The sequence below is a fragment of the Mustelus asterias genome, chromosome 14 (genome assembly GCF_964213995.1).
Source record: "Mustelus asterias chromosome 14, sMusAst1.hap1.1, whole genome shotgun sequence".
In the NCBI taxonomy this organism is placed as follows: domain Eukaryota; kingdom Metazoa; phylum Chordata; class Chondrichthyes; order Carcharhiniformes; family Triakidae; genus Mustelus; species Mustelus asterias.
This window is the reverse complement of record NC_135814.1, coordinates 54,962,138-54,979,343: the sequence shown is the minus strand read 5'-3', so window position 1 is coordinate 54,979,343 and position 17,206 is coordinate 54,962,138. Positions and strand designations below refer to the sequence as shown.

Sequence of the window (17,206 nt, the reverse complement as noted above, 5' to 3'; positions counted from 1 at the left end):
AATCATAGATCTGAACGTGTGCTTGTAAGCTAGTGTTGAGTGTACTCAGGAATCCAGGGAGAAGGAATTTCAGAAACCAAGATTGAAATCCTGTGAATTCAATGTTAAAACTGAGAGTGGGAGTGATGTTTGGAGAGAATTCTAAGAAGAGATCTTCAAAGACGAAGCTGGGAATTCCTTGCGAGTTTCAATTTGACTTGGCGTTTGCTGACGGCTGACTGGGTTCTTGAGAAATCCACGGACTGCATTCTAGATTCCCCAGTCAGTGGGCAATCTTCTCAGCATTCATTCTGCCAAACCCCATAAGAATTCTATATGTTTCAAATAGATCATCTCCTATTCTAAATTCCATGAAATATAGGCATGATCTACACCTCATCCCAAGGACAGTCTTGTGAAATTTCATTGCACTCCCATGAAGCAAAGTTTATTTTCTTTAGCAAAGAGACCAAAACTGTACACAGTATTCGAGATGCTTTCAGTGGGCCCTATATAATTGTAGTAAGATCTCTTTATTCTTATATGCCAGTTGTTTTCTTAATTGCTTGCCATACCTATTGGGATTGTTAAAAACTCAGGTCTCCCTCTTTAGCAATCTTTCCCAGGCACTCATTAAAAGATATTTGCTTTTTTAATTTTCCAACCAGAGTGGGTAACTTCACTATCTGACTTATCCTTGCCCATTCACTTAACCTGTTCACATCTCTTTGCATCCTATCAGCTTATCTTCCCACCTTTTAGCTCAATTAACTTCTCTACTACTTTTTTTTAAACCAATATATTTCTTTAAGCCCCCCATTCTTGCTAAACAATTAATTTCCTCACTAATTTCAGAATTTCTTTTATATCTTCCACCATGAAGACAGACACAAACTATTGTTTATTATCCCTGCCATTGCCTCATTCCCCAAAATAAGTTCTCACCTGTCTCAAGTTTACAGTTGCTAATAATCCTCAGACTTCCTTTAGAAACATTATAAGGCTTCTCATTTAATCTAATACAACCTTTAACTTCTCTGGTCCTACCCATAGTTAGGTGGCCTTTCTCATGAGGTTATTAATTATTTTAGGAATACATATTTCCTTTTACTATAGTTGCTTCTTGTTTGTGTTCATCAGTTTCTTACTCACAACCCTTTAAATGTTCATCACCATTTAGTTAATTTGAATTTTATCTGCTGGATCTGCCTATTTAAATATTAAATCTAACAATGATGAACTATACACTTGATTTGTGCATTTATGTTCAAAAGGTTTGAAGTTATTTTCTCCCCGAATAAATTGTAATAGTAAAGTTATCACAACCCTAAAACTGAAATGAACCATCATTTAAGCTGAGTAAGACTGCTAACAATTTGCTCTATAAAGTAGTTTAATTTATTTCAAAAATAAATTGTTTATCCTGAATATTTAATTTGAAGAAAACATGAGTTATCCCAAATGTTTGGTCACCAGATATTGTTGGACCATAAGAAAGATGACAGCAAACGTGCAGGAACTTGTGGCAAGATTATCAACGGGAAAGAAAAAGAGCAAGAGCTGCTTTTGATCAGATCAAGGGGTTATTTACACTGATGCACTCTATCCTACTTGCATACAAAATGTCTCAATTCAACAGTATTAGAAACAAAAACCAAAGAGGTGGAAATCTCAAACAAACAAAAATTGCAGCTGATGCAATCGGGTCAAGTTAGCTTCCTGGCAACAGGGAAAAGTTGGGGGTGTTGGGGGAGGGGTGGTGATGATTGGCCAAGTGCAGACGAGGTAGGAGGTTTGTCATCATTGAGAAAAGGCACTGCTATGGATTCCCAAGAGGTTGTGACTCAACAGTCCCAGTGATTTACAGGAGAGCAGAGCACACATGATCTGTAGTGTAAATGAAGTTTCTAGCAACACATTCCCTGAGCTTATCGATGGTGGTGGAGTCCACTACCAAATGGTACCAGTTCCACCATCCACAAAGGCTGAAAGAGCTCATGCAATGGACTTAGGCTGAGTGCTTGATTGTAGTAGCAAACATTGAGCTGAATACACATTCGATAGATTAGCGTTGATGCATTATGCCCAAACAAGCTGGAAGTTGTTAGACATAGTGCAGGAGCTCTGAGGCAGACTGTTGAAACAATTGTTGGTGCACAGAAACTAACTTTGTTCTGACTGCTGAGCCCCTGAAGTCAGCACCTCTTTAGCGGAGCTGGACACAAGCTTGTCCTCCAGTGAGCTATCTCTGAACTGCCCTACACCTACTCATCAGAACAGAACGTTTCATGCTGGGGACGATGCTCTAATGCAACATCTATCCCATCTGGGCTTCCTAGGGATGGATATTGTGATTAATGACGCACTGTATTTTTTCAAGCAATCAAAATCACATGCATCACGATATCCCTGGTATGTGTGTAATGGAACTTCAGTATGGCATTCAGCATCTACACTGCTCCAAAGGAAGAATGTCAGTACTAAGTGTACTAAACCACAGGCTTCAAGTCTTGTGTTAGGACTGATTCAAATACAGCTATCCCTAGGGTATAAACTACACTCGTATCTCTGTCTAGATTAGCAGCCATATTAACCTTTCACTTTTTTTATTCACACAAAACAAAGACGGTGAAGGCTTTTCACCTCGAACACTGTTCCAGAATACAAACTGTACATTGCATTTCCCATTTCAGCTATTCCTTAACAGTCTCCCTAGAAACTACTCAGCAGATTACCCTTTCATAAACAAATACTTCCGATTTTAGCTTTTCAACCCTGACCCTGTAGCCTTTTGGCATGTTGGCCCAGCATGCCAAAAGTATTTACTTCCTCTATCCCATTAAGTACAGTACAGACGCTTCTTATTGAAGTTACCCTCTGCAACCCACTACCTTGAACCATATTGAAAACAATTTAAATTTTTCTGCAGATTGAGAATATATGCAGACTTTTATTATTGTCAAGTTTCTGTATAATCAAAGCTGCTTCATCTGATTCTAGCAACAACATTTAGTACACTAGCAGCATTGAAGGAGGCTACAGGATCAGGAGGGCTGATAAATGTATTCTTTCATAACCTGTTATGAGCTTGCTCCATCTATTTGTGTTGTCATATGATGATTGTCAGGTGTTTGTCAACATAAAAAGACAGCTGCTTAGATCCCTGCGTAAAAGGTTTCAGTCTGTCTCCACAGCAGCATTCCTTATGAAAACCCTTTACAAGGAAACCAGAGCAGTCCTGCCTGGCAATCCAACTATATCAGATCCGCATGAAAAATAATCGCACTTCTCTTATTCCCCCAGGAATTGGAGTGATTTGACTCAAGCACAGGAAAGCTCAAAAGGAGACCAAAAGACTGAGCACTAATATCACAAAAGCATCAAGCTTTCAAGCAATGAAAGGTGGTCAGATTAAGCATGTCAAATAAACACTATGAGTTGTAGCAATTGTAATATGTGATAACTATCGGGATAACCTGGAGACAAGGTAAACTTTCTGATTTTAGCTAACCACTGAAGCTACAAATCAAACAAGTTTCCATCTCTAAGATAAAAGCAAAATACTACGGATGCTTGAATCTGAAACAAAAACAGAAAATGCTGGAAAATCTCAGCAGGACTGACAGCATCTGTTGGGGGGAAGAATAGAGCCATCATTTCGAGTCTAATTGACCCTTTGTCCTCTGATGAAGGGTCATCTAAGACTCAAAATGTTGACTCTATTCTCTCCCCACAGATGCTGTCAGACCTGCTGAGATTTTCCAGCATTTTCTGTTTTTGTTTCATCTCTGCTGGTCAGGAATGCATAGAACCATAGAATCCCTACAGTGCAGAAGGAGGCCATTTGGCCCATCAAGCCTGCACCGACTCTTAAAAGAGCATGCGACTCAAATTCTATCCCCTGCCCTATCCTGTAACCCTGCACATTTACCATGGCTAATCCACCTAACCATTACATCTTTGGAGTGTGGGAGGAAACTAGAGCACCTGAAGGAAATCCACGCAGACACGGGGAGAACGTGCAAATTCCACACAGTTATCCGAGGCCAGAATTGAACCCAGGTCTCTGGCACCATGAGGCAGCAGTGCTAACCACTGTGGCATCGTGCAGTGATTAGTCAGACAAGTTACTGAAACGCGTAAGTGTATGGTCAGGGAAATTCAAAAACATATGTCTTTAGTAGATGAATATCTCAATTAAAAAGTAATATTAGTCCCATGGTCACGTTTGATGCACCCTTCAAGCTGAAAGGACGCTGGGAATTGGAACAGCCACAAACCTCAATGGAATTATTGCAATGAAAAGGTTAAGGTGTTCAAGAATTTAATCTACACTTGTTCATGTCTTTTCCTACTTTAATAAAATATGAAAATAGATTAATGGGAAGGAGAGCTACAAAACAATGTTTAAGCCTTACCTCTTTTTCTATTTTTAACAATTTCTTGACAGCCACCTCCTTGTCCTGGGATAACCATGTTGCTCGGTAGACACTGCCAAAACTCCCTCCACCACAGTTTTCATGAAATTGCAAATCATCAAATTTGATTTGCAAAAACGATGGACTGAAGGACAACATTGCATACTGACAATTTCAAAATCTGAAAAACATTAAAATAAATAATCACTTAAAGAAAATGCCATTGAAATCAGCACACCTAGAACTATAACTGATCAGTTCCAACACAGCAAGTTAACATCTTAAAATGCAGAAAATAAAACACCAGAAACAGCAAACTTTGTGCATGACTAACAAAAAAAAGTTTTAATGATTATATGATTAGGATGGCGACCAGAGATGTGTGCTAGTATCCTATTCTATGTTAAACTTGTCATCTTCCTGCACTGTAACAGTGTCGACTTCAAAAAAAAGTACCTCATTGACTGCAAAGCGCTTTGGTTCGTCCCAAAGCCTGAGAAGGCGCTATGTAAATGCAGCTTCTTGTTTTTGCAGCCTGTTGTAATCGGTGGGCACACTGATCCTGCTGGGTAAAGGCTGTCAGCCTGGAGACTGGATCATGCCTCAGGAATGTCAGGCACGCAAACCCCCTGCCCTTGTGATCACTTCTCACAGAATGATCCCACTCTGGGGACACAGCAAGTGGGCAGAGAACCCCCCGCCCGCCCCAAACAACCCTCTCACTTAAAATTCAGACAATAACATTAAAAACACACACACATGACAGCACAGACTTCCTAAAACGGATGAGCCGCTTCAGTGAAACTTGCGGTTACTCCCTGAAGTATAAAAACAATTTTACTTCTGGGAAATGGGAGGTGGTTTTGCCGAAACTCATGACGTGAGTGTCCTGGTTAATGTTCCCAGAGTGAAGTTAGGGAAAAAAAACATCCCCAACTCCAGTGAAGTTCACATGGACTTCCAGCGACACAAAGCTGAGTCTAGTCAATCACTTCAGACATATTTACAGACACCAATCCTCCTCCGGCGCTTAAAACACACACAACAACAACATGATCATAACCGGGACATGTCTTACCTCCTGCTGCACTCGCCCCGGCCTCCGATGGGAATGAGCTGCAGCAATGAGTTGGAGCGGGAAGCAGGAGCGCCGCCAACCAGCTGAGCAGGAGCCTCCCTCCCGCAGAGCCTCAGCCAGCACCTCCTGCAGGCAGCCAGCAGCATAACCACTCACCCTGCCTCAGCGGCGGCTGCTTGAAACTGAGGTTTGCACATGTAATATGGTCAAGGAGCTTTTAATGTCCATCAGCTAGAGTAAGGGACACTATTTCCCCAAGGTTTCTGATATCTCCACCCACCAAACAGAGAATACACCATGTATCTATAAAATAAAGTTCACTCTCAGAGTCTCCCGCCTTTCTATGTAATTAGATTTTAAATAATCCCAATGTAATTGCTTCCATTGCCTTCCTCGACAAGCTATTCATTGTTTAATTGGTTAGTCAAAAAAAGACAAGTTAGTTATTCATCTATCAAAATTTGAGTGAAAGGTTTATAAACGATTAGGGATTATCTAAAATCCAATTATATAGATTGGCGGGAGATTCAGAGTGAACATTATTTAATACATCATGTATTCTCTGGTGGGTGGAGATATCAGAAACCTTGGGTGAATAGCATCCCTCACCCCAACCCAATCTTTCTAAAATTCCTTTCACTAACTTAAATATATGTCCAAAACATACTTTGAAGTAATTGGGTTTATCTTGCCTAAGGCCACCAAGAAAATATCCTGAACAGTACCTATAACCACAAGAAAGAACTCTGTTAATTGGTAATGAGAGACAACTTACTTCAATGTTCAAATATTTTCCAGGAGTTTGATGCAAGAATAAATAATGGTACATGGAAAAATGCTGCTATGTAGATACACAGTCAACTGAAAGAAAATCAGACAACAGAAGTTCCAACCTTAGCCTCAAAATTTTATATTTCTCTGCTTAATGCCGCAATACTTTCTATAGGAAAAAACATTAGGTTCATAATGAATAAAGTGGAAATTTGCAGAATGGTATTTAGAAAGAGAAGTCACAGTGACAAAATGTGGCTTAAATTGGAGTTTTTCCTTCATTGTAGCAGAGAGCAAATTAAGGGGGAATAAAATAAATGGTAGTTGTAAGGTTAAACAATGAAGATATATTTCTAATATAGTAATAAGGAATTGCTCAGGATTACTCTCCTAACTTTATTGATTGATTTGATGAAATAATGGTATTATTGCAATGAAAGGGTCAAGCACTCATGCATACCTTTTCCTATTTTAATAAAACGTGAACGTAGATTAATGGAAAGGTTGGTGTTATGTATATTGTTGTAATTCAGGTCAGAAACTCCGTGGTATTTTGTGAAGTCTGCCTGGATCATAAGTTTTGCACTTTGAATTTGGCTAGGGTGAGCTTGAGATGCTTCACTTCACGTATGATTCAAATGAGTCACTAGGGAGCTTTTATCAAACACAGTTTAAGAATACAGTTAACACATAGAAAATTAGCAATAACTTTTACCAATTATAAACAAGGAAAACAGCAACCATGATATTGTATAAACCTGAACAATTAAATGACTGTTCCAACCAAACAAACCTCCCTATAAACATATCACTGCCACAGGTTTAACACAGAAAACAAGAATGCTCATGTGATGCTGTTGGATTCTGCAGCTTTCTTGACGCACACACAGATAAGCTTGAGGTCAGAACAGCTTTCCAAAACACCAGGGGGAGAGAGACAGAACACTGCATCCAGCCTGAAGTAAAACATCTTCTAACTAAAACAGCAGCCCAAGCTGAGAGTGAAAGGTGACTCCTGTCACCTGACCTGTCAATCATTCTTCCTCCAACAATTCAGGGTCATAATAAAATCCTGGACATTGCATTAGGCCTAGAGTAAAAATAAACAAACCCCCATTTAAACCAGTTAAGCAGCAATAAAAATACTTCTAAGCAGACAGCTCACTGCCTGCTTAATAACTGCAGAGAACCTGATTAAAAATACCTTTCTTAAAAGGTACAGTAGTGTCATAATACAGAACTGACTAAACAATATAAAAGCAAATTACTACAGTTGCTGGAATCTGAAACAAAAACAGAAAATGCTGGAAAGTCTCAGCAGGCCTGACACCATCTGTGGAGAGAGAACAGAACCATAATTTCGAATCTGGATGTCTAGATTTGAAACTTTAGCTCTATTCTCTCTCCGCAGATGCTGACATACCTGCTGAGACATTCCAGAACCATATCTCAATATGACTGAGAATCAATGTAGGAGACGGCTTACATTAACCTGGGAATTTGTTGCCTCCACTCGTGCTGTGCTCCAGCAGCATCTCAAACTGCAGTCAGTCGATCCTCATGCTCTCTCAATGGCTCCCAAGCCACTGGCTTTGAGTTTTTATGCTGTTGTCTCTTTCCTGTGCTCAGCCAAAACCTCTGCGACATATTGTAGTCAGCCATACACAGCTGTATCAAGAGTATCCTTGAAAGAGGTGACTGATGACCCACTTTGGGGAACACCAGACAGAGCTTGACTCCAGGTGTGGCCTCACCAATGTCCTGTACAATTGCAGCAATTGTATCTGTGTGCTTACTTTCAGTGACTGATGCACGAGAACACCAAGGTCTTGTTGAATTTACACCCATTCAAGTAATAATCTGTCTTCCTAATATTGCTACCAAAAGATAACCTCACATTTATCCATATTATAATGCAACTTCCATGCATATGCCCACGCACTCAGCCTGACCAAATCACATACAAGCATCTCTACATCCTCCTCACAGCTCACCCTCCCACCCAACTTTGTATCATCTGCAGATTTGGAGCTAATGCATTCAGTTCCCTCTTCCAAATCATTAATATATAATGTGAACAGTTGGGGTCCGAGCACAGATCCCTGCGGAACTCCACTAATCACTGACTGCCAATCAGAAAAAGACCCATTTATGCCAATTCTTTGCTTCACATCTGCTAACCAGCTTTCTTTCCATCTTAAAACGTTACCTGCAATCCCATGTGCTTTAACTTTACATTGTAGTCTGTTATGTGAGACCTTGTTGAAAGCTTTCCGAAAGTCTAAATAAACCACATCCACTGGTTCTCCTTGGTCAACTCTACTAGTTACATCCTCAAAAAAACCCAATAGATTCATCAAGCATGATATCCCTTCTGTAAATCCATGCTGACTTCTTCTGACTGAGGCTGTAAAATCCCACCCATTAAGTTACCAAAATGGCAGTCTGAGAATTAGGAGCATTTAAATTCTGCAACGTAAGATCAAGAAAAAGACTAAGAAAGGGAAAATAGATTAAGAGAATAACCTAGCGAGAAACATAAAAATGACCTGCAAAAGCTTCTATAAGTATGTAAAAAAGGAAATGATTAGCAATATCAAACATGGGTTCATTTTAAATGGAGTCAGGAAAATTTACAATGGGAAATAAGGAAGTAGCCCACTCCTGCTCCTATTTCATATGTTCTTGTGTGTCCCAGTGGTTTGTGTTAAGCCCAGTTAAAAATTTGCTCTTTGGTGTGTTTTGAGGAAAATCCCACCCGAGGTCAATGGACCTTCCCATCGTCCGCCCCTCACCTGCTCCGATTCCTGCGGTGGGCAGGAATAGAAGAATTATGGCATATATGTCTTTTCCTTTGATCCAATAAAATCCTTTATTTCTTTAGTTAGCCACAGCTGGAATACACTTCATTAAAGGAATGTAGTTTTGTTGTAAAATATGTATTAATTCTTTAAATGTTAGCCATTACCTGTTTACCATCTTATCTTTTAACATAGTTTCCCAACCTACCACAGCCAATTTGCCCCTCATACCCTCATAGTTCCCTTTGTTTAAATTTAAGACCCTAGTCTCTGGTTGAATTTCATCACTTTCAAACTTCATGTAAAATTCTGTAATGTTATGATCATTTTTTCCCAAAGGCTCCTTTACTCCAAAATTGTTAATCAGCTCTTTTTCAATGCACAATACAAGATCTAAAATAGAGCCCTTAATTCAGTTTCTGTACTGTTTTTATAAACTCTGGCCCTATCTGTTGGCATACTCTTAAGTTTTGCAATTACTGAACCTTCCTATCATACTGATTATCATTACCTTTATTGCTACCTTGAATTATTGCCTGATCCTTCTCCTTTAATTTACTCAATTTTCCTTTATAATGATCCCTTCCCTCTCTCATTTAATTTAAAGCCCTATCAGTTTCCCTAGTTATATGACTCCGTAGAACATTGTCCCCAGCACAGCTCAGGTGAAGTCCGTCCCAATGATACAGCCCCACTTTCTCCAATATTAATGCCAAGACCTCACAAACCAGAACCCATTTCGTCCTTACTAGTCTTTGAGGCATGCATTTGTCACTCTAATTTTATTTATTCTATGTCAATCTGCATGTGGCTCTGGTAATAATCCAGAGATTATCTTTGAAATTCTTTTTCTAATTTAGTGCCTACTTCTTCATATTCTCTATGCAGAACCTCTTTCCTAGTTTTATCTATGTCATTGATACCTACATGGACCCTGACAACTGGATCCTCCCCCCTCCTGCTGCAAGTTCCTCTCCAGCCTTGAGCAGATGTCCCAAACCCAGACAGGAAACACAGCCTTTTGGATTCTCACTCTCAGCTCCCATTACTATTACATTCCTTTTTACTCCCCCCACTTGAATGGCTTCCTGTACTATGGTGCCATGGTCAGCCTGCTCATCCACATGCAGCCAGAGTTGTCTATACAAGCTGCAAGAACCTCAAACTTGTTGCTCAATTGTAAAGGTTCAGGGTTCTCGAATCCTAACTTCTCCATCTCCTTTCCTGCCCGTTTCAGTCAGACGTTCCTGTCCCTGATCACTGATCAAATCAGATGATGCTAATTTAAGGGGTGTGACTGCCTTCTGGATCAAAGAGTCCAGGTAATTTTCCCCCTCTCTGATGCATCATAATGTTTGCAGCTCAGCCTTCAGCTCAATAACTTTGGGCCAAAGTTCCTCAGACCGCAGACACTTACCACAGAGGTGATTGACATGGATTGCATTAACAGCCAAGGGCTCCCATTGGCTACAACCATGACACATAACCTACCCTGCCAGCTTTGTGTTAATTGATTTATAGTTTCCCTCTGCATCTAACTCCCTCATCTCCCAGCTTGCCATTCTGTGCACTCAATGCATACCAAACAGCACTGAGAAACCTCTCTATTTATACTTCCTGAAAAACAGATGAGTAAAGCTCCATTACAGTTGAGAAACTAGTGAGTTACCCAATTAACTAGCTATAACTGCTCTCAGCACTACTAAACACAAAGGACAAAATTACTATAGGGAAGTAGAGTCAGATTTGGGGAGTGACTGGGAGTTACACCCCTTCAACTGGTATTGGGTAGGTATCCTGACACCATTCCACCTTGTTTCAAGTTTCACCTAGGTGGCACAATGGTTAGCACTGTTGCTTCACAGCACCAGGGACCCAGGTTCGATTCCGGCTTGGGTCACTGTCCATGCGGAGTCTGCACAGTCTCCCTATGTCTGTATGGGTTTCCTCCCACAGTCCGAAAGACGTGTTGGTTAGATGCATTGGCCATGATAAATTCTCCCTCAGTGCGCCTGAACAGGCACTAGCATGTGACAACTAGGGGATTTTCACAGTAACTTCATTGCAATGTTAATGTAAACCTACTTGTGACTCTAATAAATAAACCTAAACTTTAAAAGTGAGTGAAGAAGCCCTGTGCAGCTGTTGGGTAAAGAATTTAAATATTCAACTAGGTTATTAATTTGTGTTTAATCAAGGATTCTGACTTACACAGCCAGTGGACTGATTTCCTGAACCTATCAGTATCTCATCATAGTGACTGGGTTGACAACTGTGCACTGAAACAGCAGGCTGGGAAGCTTTTGATCAAAGACACTGAATAGTTGCAGTCATGGTCAGGAGGAAGGTTGCTGCTCACAACACTCGGTCTCACATTGTGCTTTCAATACTTCACCTGTCTTGCACTTGACTTGCCTTCAGCTGCATTTTCCTGCTGCCAACCTTCACCATTGCATGGGAGCAATCTATGCTGTCACACCTTTCACTGCTGATGAAGAATAAGAGGAGCAGCAAAACCGACACCAACAGCAACACTAGCGCCAGCTGCTTTCTGTTCAACCATGTGCAGAGGGAAGAATACATTGGACAGAATTTAATGTAGGTAACGGGGATCTCACCTGTCTCACCAGTGAAAACCCCGCATTGCTTCTTTCGGGAAGGCTCGTCACATTTAAGTGCCAATCATCCAGAAGGAAAACCCAATAATGCTTGTATATGTCTGGTACTGGTCTGAACTGATGTTGTTTACCTTCAAACGGAACCCCAGTTTGACCCCCCTCCCCCACCTAAGTTAGATATCTAGATATATAACTTAGAATTTGGAGACTCAACCATACTGTTCTAGGGCTCTGCAGGCACTGTTGGGCATAAGAATCTGCCTTCCTCCTCTCTAGCTAACTCAGTCTCACCACGTTAGCAGCTTCCACTCCGTTCAGGATTCTCGCAGTTGTGTGTCAGACTATTGCATGAGATTTAAACAGACACTAAAGCTAGCCTGAACACCAGGATCTTGTTGGTGAATGCCAGTTTTCAGTCTGTATTCCACAATAAGCAAGGCGGAGTCAAGTTTCGGAAAATAATTTAAAAATTATATAAAGGCAGTCTAATTTGGTTGAATGAAAATAAAACTACTTTTAGAACTATGGGGCTGTTTTTCATTCACTGATATATCATTTCGAAAAGCTGGTACAATTTTCTGATAAGGTTCTAGTGTCACTTAAAACTTTTGTGCACATCTAGTTGCATAATTATTCACTAATCCAGGCAGGATTCAGCAGGAATGGGAGATTGTGTGTCAATGAAATTTAGGGCAAAAAGGAAATGTCATAATAAGGTGGAGGAAATGGAGAATGAGAGAGAAAATGTTAAGAAATGTCAAACGGTATTTTAGCCCATTTTGTCATGAAGAGACTGGAATTAAGAAAGCACAGATGTAAGGGGAAATGAAACCCCATGAGCAACCCTGAATCTGTAGACAAGTGAATGACTAATGAACTAGCAGTGATGTTACAAGAAGTGGCTGTGGGGAGCACCTCTCCTATACCACTCTACACTACCCCCATTATTCTGTATTTCAGTGTGTCTGGTTGGAAATGGAGGCCAGAGCTGACGAACACTTATCACAGCCAGAAAAATAAAAGTTAAATCGGACATTGAATAGTTTCAAAACAGCTGAAATAGTCTTCTTTTTTGTACCTTTAAACTTCCTCTAGTTACTACAGCTACTCAAGACCTAGGTTTTCAGGATGCCCATTTATTTGGGGGTCCTTTGGAAGCCAAATAAGCCATTAAATCATAATGGTGCCATTGTCATTTTCATATAATGGAACTTGTTTCAGAGGATGGTGATTCTTGGATTCCCCAAAGGGTTGCGGAGGCCCAGTCATCAAACATGTACAAAGCAGAGGCCAATAGATGCCAATGTCATTAAGTGGCACAGGGATAGAGCGGGAAGATGGCGTCGAGACAGAAGATCAGCCATGATCTAGTTAAATGGCTGAGCAGACTCGAGGGGCCGAATGGTCTGCTTCTGCTCCTATGTTTCTGATATGTCTGGCCAGCCAGAAATGTGCAAAAGGGACAAAGAGCTCACATTTCTAATCTTTACCCCATTTGTCACTGAACTAATGAAATAAAACAAATTCAGGACAGGCAAATCAGTCCTATTGTGTACTGAGTAATAGTATTTAATTGAATTAACATTTTAATCAGTGTTGATAAATGGCAGAGCAACTGCTTATTACCAATTTGCAAGAAAACCAGATATAGCAGCTACATTTTGTAGAAACAGCTTAATTTTTATTTGACTTGGGGAAACATACCATACTGTGTACAATGCAACGTTTGTTTTATTCGTGCTATCAGAGACATTTACTGTACATTTTATAATGTTATTTATAGACAATGATTACAAGGCAGTGAAAACTTGAACTCTATACCAAAAGTGTAAATTCAATGTGAGAGTTTGTAGATCAACCTTTAAACAGACATAAATTAATTAAAATGAAATAAATAAAACAAGCAATACTTTTGGCACAGTATCAGTTATAAAACTGTCACTGACAAATGCATTAAGCAAGCATTTTTCTTTACTATTTACACTTGCTTAAGTGTTATAACAAATAATCAGCATTCAGGGTTTTCCCACAGATTTCTGAAACAGTGTGATGCTGTCATAGTAACACGATATTTCATAACATTTCTAGCTGTTTGAGGACATGGTTCCCAGGGGGATGGGTGGAAGGGATTGAAATTTCACAAATTTAATCTGGTGCATTCTGGACACAAATCTTATTCTATTTTTTTTCAAAAGTAAAAGTTACAAAACACCCTGTGAAGAAAAAAAACCTCTTGTGTCAGTGGGGTGTTCAGTGGTTAGTTGGGTACTGCTTAATTAAAGTGGTGTAGTACTGACAAGAACAGCAGGTTCCTGTGTCATGCTGTTGAGAGCTGCATCAAGCAGCTATGATTTTGAAGGAAGCACCTTCCAAGCAAACAGGAAATGCCTATACTGGGTCACAATTCAATAGCATATGGATGAAAAAAAACTAAAGCTTGCTGATAATACTGAAAATAATAGTTACAAGAAATATTGGAATACGTCGTCAATTTTATATTGTGCAGTTTGTGCTGTTTTTCCAGTTTAAATATGTGGAAAGTTTAGAAATACCTTTAAAAAGCATCAATTGGTAAAAGTATCAAACATTTTGTGCCATCATCTTAAAACAAAACAATCAGCTTGTAGGATCTGAACAAATGTAAATTTGTTTGTCAGATTAGAGGACCATTTCATCAGTGTGCTTAAATACATAGAGAGCTATTCTTGGTACAAAGTCTTCTGCCTTCTACACATAAGAATCTGAAAGAAAAGAAAAGCCTATTTTCTCTTTATAATCATCCAATACGTAATATTTTGGTCTTTGCGAAACACAGTAAGAATTCCAAATCTTGGAAGAGGCAAGTATATAATAACTGTAAACAGAGCTAAAAGTTGATTCCAATTCAGACGGTCTTCCTCTGAGTTGAAGGCAGTTGCAAGGCTGCCCTGATTCAATAATAATTATTCTTAATACTACAAACCGCAGAATGCCCGTTGTGCAGAAGTACAATAAATATTTTCTTTAATGGCAGTGCAATAGTGAAAATGCATTAGGTTCGGCGTGGCTCCAGCCTGTGAGACAGCTGTGATAAAGTCCTCTGATTGTCAATTACATTAAGCTGTCGAACATATGCACGGACATCCTGATGGTTCTTGTTTGCCAGTGACGAATCTGGATCTGATAAAAGAAAAATGTTGTTAGCTGAAGCGCTTTGATGAAAGCAGTTGTTTAGCAAAGTTCAAATATGATCATTCTAATCTCTGGGACTGATTAGATGAAGAACGATAGACTTTTCCAGTCCTGCATATTTAGACACACTAAAGATCTTTGAGCTGTTTTATTGTGCATGGAATAATATTGATATTATTAGAAGCAGACAAACAGTATATTTGCTTCTCTCTAACTGTGCTTCCTTGTAATAATGAAGATGAAGACACTAGAATGGAATTGCTCAAACTGGGGAGATTGCAGCTGCCTAACTCCCCATTCGGACTGAAAAGGAGAGCAATAGGTCTTAAAAAAAGGAACTGCTTACTGGCTGCCCGAGATCATATGACTCAATTTTGAAAGATCTCAAAACAATGGGTCAGCACTCCTACTCAAAAATAATTAAATTAGAGTACCATGCTGTTTATTCCCAATGCAGCTTTTTTTTCGACCTGCCACTGTGTGCTTAGTGGTCATCCCTTTTTTAAACGCTCAATGGAGTAGAACTGGATTTCCCCAACCCTCGGTCAGTGGTGAGCTGCCAGTCAGTACTTGTTGAACGAGGGAATTTTGCTGAAAGCATTGAAATGAGACCTGGCCAGGTAAATGGGTTGTCTCTCTTACTGGTGTCATTGGGTCTGATTGCGTCTCCTATCACTTGCCTGATGTGGATGCAAATGGAAGATTGCCTCTTGAGTATCAGTGTTAACATTTTTGACAGGGCATTTAGAACTCCTCTGGAGATGAAACAGTGGAACCAGAATGTTGCCATTCTTTAATTCTTTCAAAAGAGAAGTCAATGGGCAGAAATTCAAAATGCTGTTTTACAGGATTTTGTTTCTTTCTCCATTTTGTTCTCAATCATTTTACTAGTAGGAGTTCAGTAAGGAACCAAAGTTATCCCATTAAAAAAAATAGTTCATTAGGGTCATTCTCCAGTGCATTCTTGTCCACAGAAATACATCAAGCTACATTAGGAACTGAAAAGCATTTAAATAAGCTGAAACTAACAAGTTCATAACTGGACCAAAATGCATTTTATTTGGGGAATTGTGAGCATTCCATCTTGGTAAAACTCCCTGAGTCATTAAGCTACATGAAGAATATATTGAAGAGTTCAGTAGTGAGCCCTTTAAGGGGCGAGGTTACATGCCAATCGGGCCAAAGCGTGTGAATCGTAGGGTTTAACATGGGCTATCCCTGGCAGTTTGGGACTTGGAGTCGAAACAATTGGTCTCATCATTCTCACTCTCTTTCATTGTTATTATAGTTAGTAAATAGTTCTGTTGTTACTGCCCTTGATGGTCATCACTCCTTCAAAGATACTACAAGGAGGATATGGCATTCATTTGCTGAATCATATACAAGAAATCATTAAAGATAGTGAACTCATAAGGCATCCTTCATCAACAAGGAAATAATTTTTGTGTACAGACAGGATTGTCAAGTTCACCCCAAGGTCAAATTAGGAAATAGACAGTTTGCTGAGTTGGGTTAATTTGCATTTGCTGCCTGTTAAATTAACTTGTAAAGTTCTTCAGGAATGGAGCAGCAGTATACCACAAGACCATAAGATGTAAGAGCCATTCGACCCACTGAGTCTGCTCCATCAACAGTAGCCTGTCCTCTTCTCAAAATACAGAATCCATTAAGACTGCTCGCTGATTAAGCTTCCTGGTCACCACCAGGTTGAATGCAAACAATTTTAGTAACGTTTATATATTACTATGTTTTTATGAGTTTGGATCCATCAACATCTAGATTGCTCAGGGAATCCTCAGACAGAAGTTTAAGTAGAAGCTATAAGGTAATCTGCAAATACCTGGCATTCATCTCATATTCACACATTACTAACTTACTGAAAGGCTGACTTCTGCAGTGCCTCACTGTCCGTACTGTGTTACCAATCATATGCTGAAACAAAAATAAAAAAGATTAAAGTCAACCAAACTGAAGCATAGAAATTTTATTAAGTCAATGGACCTATTGATGCTCATCCCTAAAAACTAATGAAAAGAAACGTGTTGGAATGGGGGGCAAAATTCGACAGAACCTGAAAATGAGCAAGGGTTTGCGATGTGCAACAAACCTGCTTACATTCTTTCCAATGTCAGCAGTTTGAAAACTTCTGCTGCTTCCACTTTGTGCTACCTGCTATTTACATGATAGCTATGTGCAATCAAGCGCGAATGCACGGTGGCTGCACTCCTCACGTGGCGTTGATCTTTGGGTCCTCGCTGTCCACGGGGATGGTGCCAGAGGACTGGAGAATGGCGAATGTTGTTCCTCTGTTTAAGAAAGGGAATAGAAATGACCCTGGTAATTATAGACCGGTTAGTCTTACTTCGGTGT

General features: G+C 39.8%; 2 protein-coding genes across 4 annotated transcripts in view; both read right to left on the bottom strand.

The window, feature by feature from the left end:
- The window catches only part of LOC144503682 (mitogen-activated protein kinase kinase kinase 20-like), a 74,835-nt gene extending 69,230 nt beyond the window's left edge, over positions 1-5,605 (bottom strand). The window contains exons 1-2 of one of the 2 annotated variants that reach the window (XM_078228403.1): positions 5,476-5,605; positions 4,398-4,578 (exon numbers count right to left, since the gene is read on the bottom strand). In XM_078228403.1, the coding sequence (XP_078084529.1) occupies positions 4,398-4,556 (159 nt within the window). In that variant the 5' untranslated portion in view covers positions 4,557-4,578; positions 5,476-5,605. The other variant, XM_078228404.1, reaches the window with a different exon arrangement.
- A 7,706-nt stretch (positions 5,606-13,311) lies between these two features.
- Positions 13,312-17,206, bottom strand: part of rapgef4a (Rap guanine nucleotide exchange factor 4a) — a 284,780-nt gene continuing 280,885 nt past the window's right edge. For both annotated transcript variants that reach the window (XM_078228399.1, XM_078228400.1), the window contains 2 exons: positions 16,714-16,768; positions 13,312-14,824 (listed from right to left, as the gene is read on the bottom strand). In XM_078228399.1, the coding sequence (XP_078084525.1) occupies positions 14,697-14,824; positions 16,714-16,768 (183 nt within the window). In that variant the 3' untranslated portion in view covers positions 13,312-14,696. The remainder of the gene's footprint in view (positions 14,825-16,713; positions 16,769-17,206) is intronic.